The 7,685-nt window shown below is 40.2% G+C and overlaps 1 protein-coding gene across 1 annotated transcript in view; it reads right to left on the reverse strand.

Moving 5' to 3' along the window:
• Nucleotides 1-7,463, reverse strand: part of LOC113467773 (neurobeachin-like) — a 19,154-nt gene extending 11,691 nt beyond the window's left edge. The window contains exon 1 of the mRNA XM_026824178.1: nt 7,384-7,463. Coding sequence (XP_026679979.1) covers nt 7,384-7,463 — 80 coding nt within the window. The remainder of the gene's footprint in view (nt 1-7,383) is intronic.
• Between the last annotated feature and the right edge of the window lie 222 nt (nt 7,464-7,685).

The raw sequence follows: 7,685 nt of genomic DNA on the forward strand, positions 1-7,685 counted from the left end.
TAAGGAAAGTCGTGTGATGTTCACACCAGATTTTTTTTATACCTTCCTCTGCTGCTGTGTTTTGAAAGGTTCCATTTTGCATATTTCATGTATGTTTTTTTATTATTATTATTTTTTTAATTTCTTTTGACCTGGTATTTTCATTGTTCTCTTTCAGTGCCTTTTTTTTTATCATATTTATTGAAAATTATTTTGAATTTAGATTCGTGCCTTTTGAGTTTTTTTCCCCCATTTATTCATTTATTGAAAGTTGAAAGCTATGTATTTTGAATTTAGAATTCAACTTTCTTGCTATCTATCTAGCTTGCTCATCTTTTTGTCTGTCTAGCCCCTTTATCATAAGAATTATGCCTATTTATCTCATTATGTGTGTTTTTATACTTGTATTGCTTGGTATTTTTCAGGAGAAAGAGAGAGAGAGAGAGGAAGAAGAAGAAATAAGAAAATATGTTAATGTAGGTTGGGGGCTAAATTATTGACTTTCGACATAAGGTATTAAACGAATTTATTTTGAGAATCAACCACAGAAAAACATAGTAATTTAAGATTACAAGGCAAACACCTCGTCAAATCTGTCAAATCTAAATTGTCCAAGGAAAATTAATATCTTCATATATATATAAAAAAAACAGCACGGGATTTAATTTATCAACCCCGGGAATTTTATGCTATGTATACCTATGGAGCTCTGATGTTATCAAATAACATATGTCAAATATTGTCAAATGACATGGTATAAAAAATGTAAAAAAAAAAAAAACATTGACCTTGTCCCTTATTTTTCCCTCCTGTGAGAGGGGGCGTGTTTAAGGGAGGGAAAAAATCATCAATGTCCCCTCTTCGGCGCCATCCCGACGGGATTTTTTGTAATGACAAAAATAAATTCCGTCGATAGAGAATAGATAATGAATTCCTTGTCACAAGAGCAAACAATCCCATTGAATAGGGACTGGGAGAGAGGGAAAAGAGACTGTCAGGGAGGGAAGATGAGGCTGAGGGGAGGATAGAAGAGAATGGGAAGGAAGTATGGAAGGGACGAGAATAGAGAGACTGTCAGGGAGGGAGGAAGAAAGGGGAATAAAGAGACAGAGAGAGTTGGGAGGGATGTAAGAGAGGGGGAGAGAACGAAGATGGGGCTTAGGGGAGGAGAGCGAGAAGGGAGGCTTTATAGTCATAATTTATACGTCCCGAGCTTTTGAAACAGGGTGAATGCACCAGTTACTCTCAGATCACTGAAGTTCAGCAACGTTGAGCGTGATTAGTATCGTGGTTGGTCATTCCTTTTGCGCGTGTTTGGGGAATCGGCAGCTGTTGGCTTTTCGCAGCCCCTCTCAGGCCTTTCGAGATTAATTTGTACATCAAACTGTTTTAGATCCACCCTGTCATCAGAAATACATGTAGGATTTAGACTTTTAGAGTGTACTCTAGTAGCTACCCAGAATTGTAGGTTTAGGATGTAACTCTTAAGACTCAACTACCCTGTATATTTGGAGAGCTCAATGTTGTCAATAGAGAACGTTGCTGGTTGATTGTTATTTATGATCCTGAAGGAGGGGACAGTAGGAAGGTAATGGGAAGGATAAGAAGGGGAAGTAATAATGGGAGAAAAAGTAGGGGAGGTAATGGAAGGGAGAGGAGAGGAAATAATGGAAGGGATAAGGAGGGAGGGGGAGCCAGGATTGAAAGTCAACGACAACAATCGGCATTGGAAACAAATTGAAACATTAAATATTTAGCAGTATTGAGATGAGATATGAGACGGGAACTATTTAGCAATACAAGGATGAAATGGGGACTGGAATGAAATGGGACTTTTGAGAGAAACAATTTTTCGGTGGGTATAACATTCCTCAGCAGATTTCGGGATAGTCTTACAAGGATAGGTACCCCAAACTTTTCAACTTTCAAACTTGATTTGAATTCGTTACAATCGTGTTATAAAATTCGTGGAATATCGACTCTTTTCCTAATGAAAACCAAAGCAACTCCTGTTGTATTTAATTTCACATTACGCTTATCACTCAAGTTTTAAAATTATAAAACTTGTTTTTCAACACCAGCGGTTCTCTCCTCTTCTCCATTCCCTCTTCCTCTATCATCTCTCCTTTTCTTTGTTCCTTCATCTTTCCTCTATCCCTATTCCTTCCTCTTTCGCAATTCCTCTATCCTCCCTCCTCTCCCCATTTACTCTATCATCTCTTCTTCTCTATCCTTCCTCTTCAACAATTTCTCTTTTCCTCGATTCCTTCCTCTTTCGCAATTCCTCTATCCTCCCTCCTCTCCCCATTTACTCTATCATCTCTTCTTCTCTATCCTTCCTCTTCAACAATATTATCCTCTCCTATTCACCCCTTCTCCCTTTCTTCATAGCTACACTTTTCTTTCCTTTCCCACACTTCTCATAAGTCTAATTTCAAAATCATACGCGCCGGGAATAACTGAAATCCCCTAATATAAAATGCATCCCCAGACAAAAGTCTCGGGGGAAGCAAGGAGGAGAGGCAACGCTTGGCAACTTTTCAAACAAGTTCATTTGGACTGAAAATTAACAAGACACAGCTCGGAAAGAAGCTACCGCATCAGCACAAAAGCTCCGACTTTTGCTGGCCAGGGGCCCGTCACAGCCTAAGCGGGCCCCGGGCTAATTCCAACAATAGGGGCTTTCTGGCAAAAAAAAAAAAAAAAAAAAAAAAACTCGCAGAATACTAGTATAGGTAGAATTGTATTTTCCTTTTGGGAAACCCTCGGAACGGGAACCGATTCCGACCGTGCGCCATCTTGGATTTCCTATGGTTGAGTATAGGCGCCATTTCAGTTTTTTAAAGGGGACCAGTTTCAAAAGTTTCCCGAAAGGAAGGTACATCTTAGTTAAAGCTTTATTTGGGTACCAATTCGTATTTTATTTCCCTTCTTGAGATGAAAAAACGACTGGGTTCCAGGCCTCCCTGGCCTGGGGCAAATTTGACCAGATGAACCCCCCCTTGTGACCCTGTAATCAGCCTTGGTTCTTACTTGCTGACGCTCCATGAATTTATGTTTCTTTGACTATTGAGCAGATCAGGGTTATTCCTAGGGTTGTTTTCATGCGAAATAAACTAAAAGCGTTGAAAAGAAAGAGTTCTTAATGTGAGAAGTGTCAATTCGTGTGTGATTATTTTGTGTGCATACGGGGTGGTAGAGATAAAACGCTTTTCCAAGGTAAATATTGAAGGAAAGAAAGAGACTAAAGGTATAAAGAGCTTATTTTGTGTGCATACGGGGTGGTAGAGATAAAACGCTTTTCCAAGGTAAATATTGAAGGAAAGAAAGAGACTAAAGGTATAAAGAGACTACCATCACGTTACGTCACGTCACGTGACTTGATAGTTAGTAGTGTGTCTGTCCTGAACGAAACTACCTACAATATTGTGGGAAAACTTTGAGCTACATTTTTCTGACTCCCCATGACATGACGTGAAGTGATGATTGTGTGTTTCTAACTTAAGAAACCCTTTGTAAATCTACCTTTTGATTGGCACAGTTGTTAAGGCGCTTGTTTGATGAAAGAATTAAGTAGGAAAGTACAGGTTTGTAACCCAACCGAGGTATAGATTTTCAGCCTAATTTAGGTCCGAATTTAACCTCCTAAAAAAAAGGCCTTTGGGGATTAGGTGTTAGAGAATACCTTAGGCATAGTATCTTCCGCCCCAAATGCATATTGTTAAGACTGATTATATTATTGTTGTCAAAATGTCAAATGGCAAAAAGCCCCCTGAAAGATGTAAATTTTCTCATCCAAATGATCAAAAAATAATTTTACAATGCAGAAATTTTAATCCACCCATGATTTCGTCTGTCAAAATTTATTAATTCTAAAATATTATATACCCACCCTATTTTTTTTTTCGCGAGTTCTGGAAATAAATAGGATATGAAAAGTTTGTTCTCGTATGTCATGAAGTCCCATAAACTATGATTTGATTTGGAAAATAGTTTGGTTAGTTTAATGGGTCGGATTTTATGTGAAATTCAAAACAGAAAGACGGAACTTTATGACTTTTGCCATAGATTTCAGTTGCATTATTAGGGATGTTGGCAATTTTAAGGTCTTCTAAAATGGAATTGAGGTTGGGGGCAGCTTTTGTCAACTAAACACGAGCTATCCTCTATTTTTTGAACCTACATGGGAAGATGAATGATTTATGAACTGGAGGAGGCTTTGGACATAATTTACTTCTGTTTTTGCCTGGAGACATACTTTTGAAATCAAAGTTCGGCTAGTTGGATTTTGCTATCAAAAATTACGCCTTCAAAGAAGCGGGGGGCATTAATGATAATGTCGCGCTGAGAAAGTATGTGGGGGGGGGGTGTTAGAGGAGGGTGATTAAGGGAGGTAGGGAGGGCTAAGGGAAGAGAGGGAGAGGGATTGGTAAGGGAAGAGAGAAAGACATAAGGAGAGACGGAGGTAACGGGAGAAGGAGGGAATAAGAGGGAGACAGAGGAGAACTAGATTCACAACATTTTGTTTTTGTCTTGTGTGTTTTTGCCTATTAAACAAGGTAACATTTGAACCCCATCAAGGTGTTAAATAAGACCTTGTTTAGCCCGCGAGGGTTAAGCGACTTTATTGGTAAGGGAAGAGAGAAAGAAATAAGGAGAGACGGAGGTAACGGGAGAAGGAGGGAATAAGAGGGAGACAGAGGAGAACTAGATTCACAACAGTTTGTTTTTATCTTGTTTGTTTTTGCCTATTAAACAAGGTAACATTTGAACCCCATCAAGGTGTTAAATAAGACCTTGTTTAGCCCGCGAGGGTTAAGCGACTTTTCAGTCTCATTCTGGCAGTATAAACACCAGGAAGTTGAGTTTCATTGATTAATCCACAATGTTTAACCCCTTGTGTGTCCCAGGTTCTGTACGACGGCAAGCTATCGACGGCAATAGTATTCATGTATAATCCAGTGGCCACAGACTCTCAGTTGTGTCTCCAGTCGGCACCCAAAGGCAATCCCACCTATTTTGTACACACGCCCCATGCCCTTATGCTGCAGGTAAGTGAAGGGGAGGATAGTCAATGGGTGAGATAAGGATAGTATAAGTTCAATAATTAGACGTTATTAATAGGGTTGGTAAGACTTTACCCCAAAAAATACCACTTCGTGGCATAAAAAAGACCCCGCCAAGTCGTTCCTCCCAAAATAAATCAAGCGCCACAAAAAATAAACAAGGAGGATAGTCAATGGGTGAGATAAGGATAGTATAAGTTCAATAATTAGACATTATTAATAGAGTTGGTAAGACTTTATATTCTCCTCAGCTTATAAAGTTTTATGATATAGTACTTGACCATTATCTCCAACTCAACAAAATAATTATAAAGTTGTGTCAAAACATAGTCGACCGATCGATCGACGAGGGAAATCTGTGTTATCGAGGCAGTGTGGACGTGTCAGTCGACATCGATGGACGGTCGACTGTGTGTGAACTCACCTTAAGACTTTATATCCTCCCCAGCCTCCAAGACTTTGCAACTTCCGGCGTCTGTCCGTCCGGTGGCAAGCAAAGAGGGGTAAGTCTGTGCGAAGATCACCTTTTGCTTAACAACTTTTCATTAATAAACTGATGTAATCCTGTCGTTCTCTTGGTTTCAGGACGTGAAGGCTGTGATCACTCACTCGATTCACAGCACACTCAACTCTGTGGGTGGCATTCAGGTCCTCTTTCCTCTCTTCTCCCAACTTGACTTACCCTGTGATAGTGCGGATACTTTTAAAGACCAAGCACAAGTCCTCACGATGGTTGACCAAGGTTCAGGACGAACCAACTAAGCATGGCTAGAGACCATCAGCCCGGTGTATGGCATTCAAAAAATACATTTCATAACATTATATGGGCATGTTACGACACAGACCACACGATTCTAATGTAGCAGTTGTTTCATTGCTACGAAATAAATCTTGGGGATAGAAAAGCTGCGAAATGTTTCGTGTAATAATATACACTTATACACACTGCATGCTGAGATCGGAACTTGGCCTAGCGGCTAGCGCCTTTCTTTCATCAATAAACTTTCTAATATCAAAACCAGGTTTTTGAAGAGGTTCAATAGAGGGAATTGTAAGATTGTAACAATGGAGGTCTTATCGTCCCGAAATCTAAGAGGAAAGGATAGGAGAAAGCCAGTCGTTCCGAGAACAAACCTCATTTGTTTCTCATAATACCCTCCAATTGACTTTTTATTATGAGCTAATGACGCAATATTTGAGGCCAATTTTACGTCATTAATCAAGTACTCCATAATTTATTGAATGTTATTCTGTTCCAGTTCAAAGCTGCTTGGTTTCATCTGTGAGCTAGTGGAAAGTTCGCAGACGGTTCAGCAGCACATTATTCAGAACCGAGGCTTCCTCGCCATCAGCTACATGCTGCAGAAGTTATCACGCGAGCATCTGATTGCCGGCCACTCACGCTCAGACAGTCTTAACGTGTGTGGCGAAAAAAAGTCAGATTTTGACCGTAGGGAATAGGTAACGATTATATTCCAACCACAAGATAATCAGAATAATTATAATAATAAATTGTACCTCTGTACCGCTTTCGCATTACTTCAAGGCACATTCTTTCCATCCATGCCTATCCAAGAACGAAAAAGTCTGTTTTGAAAATTTCCGCCCTGCCTGGGATTCGAACCCAGCACCTCCGGGTTGAGAGTCAGTGCTCTTGACCACGGAGTTTAACCACATACCTGAGTAGGCTCCATGACATCCAGTTCACTGTTGGGTGAAGTGGCAGAGGCCAGGAGAGGTAAAAGTCCGCCGCAGGCGATTATCAGATTGTCTGACAGCTGCGAGATCAGATGAACCGTGTTGACAACGAAGATGGCGTTCTCAGAACTGTTGACGAAATCTAGGACGGATTTGGTAGAGTGCGAACGCCATGCCTGTGAAATACGATTAAATTGGTTTGCTTTATTTCTAACAAAAACACAAGTACAACATGGATTTAGAACCTCCCCCTGAGACTACAGTACCTTCCTTCCATAAGGTTCTGATGTCTTTGGAGGGTTTGTCTGAGAAATGTTCCAAGACATCAGAGTACGACAAGATTGGCAGACCTTCGCATAGGACAGACACGAATGGAGAAGGCTAGTCAGTTAAGTCAAGGACCCCACCTCTTGGCGTTATAAAATAGGACAAACAAAGCTCTTTTTTTAGTAACAACCCTTGGCGTAAATTTCTTACACGAAGTGTTTTTTTGGGGGATACCACTATTTTTTGTTCAACAAACTTTGCTGGTCAGGGTTAGCTGTTCTGCTCCCTGTTTATAGTCCCGCAGCTAGACACTAGTCTACTCACTGTTTAACGTTCCCTAGCCAGACGATAGAGCATTGTTGGAATTTCTTACTTGTGTGTGCTTCGGCTCAAGAAGAAGCCGAGTAGTTTGAGAGCTTGCAGTCGGATCAGTTGAGACTGAGAGGTAAGCATATAAGAACACAGTCTGTAACTCTTCTGTTTGTACTCTAAAACTTTCTAAGTAAATACCTACTGTTGTTGATCTAGTCAAAAATATTTTTAATAAGCTGGGCCCGTCCCTCCGAGAATTTTTTAGCCCGTTTTTAGCACCACCATTTTCGTGTTCCTGGTAAAAAGACCTTTTATTTGATTTATAGGTCGACCAGGTTTGGATAAGTCCTTCTATGGGGTCAG

This window comes from Diaphorina citri, unplaced genomic scaffold (assembly GCF_000475195.1).
Source record: "Diaphorina citri unplaced genomic scaffold, Diaci psyllid genome assembly version 1.1 scaffold553, whole genome shotgun sequence".
NCBI classification, from domain to species: Eukaryota; Metazoa; Arthropoda; class Insecta; order Hemiptera; family Psyllidae; genus Diaphorina; species Diaphorina citri.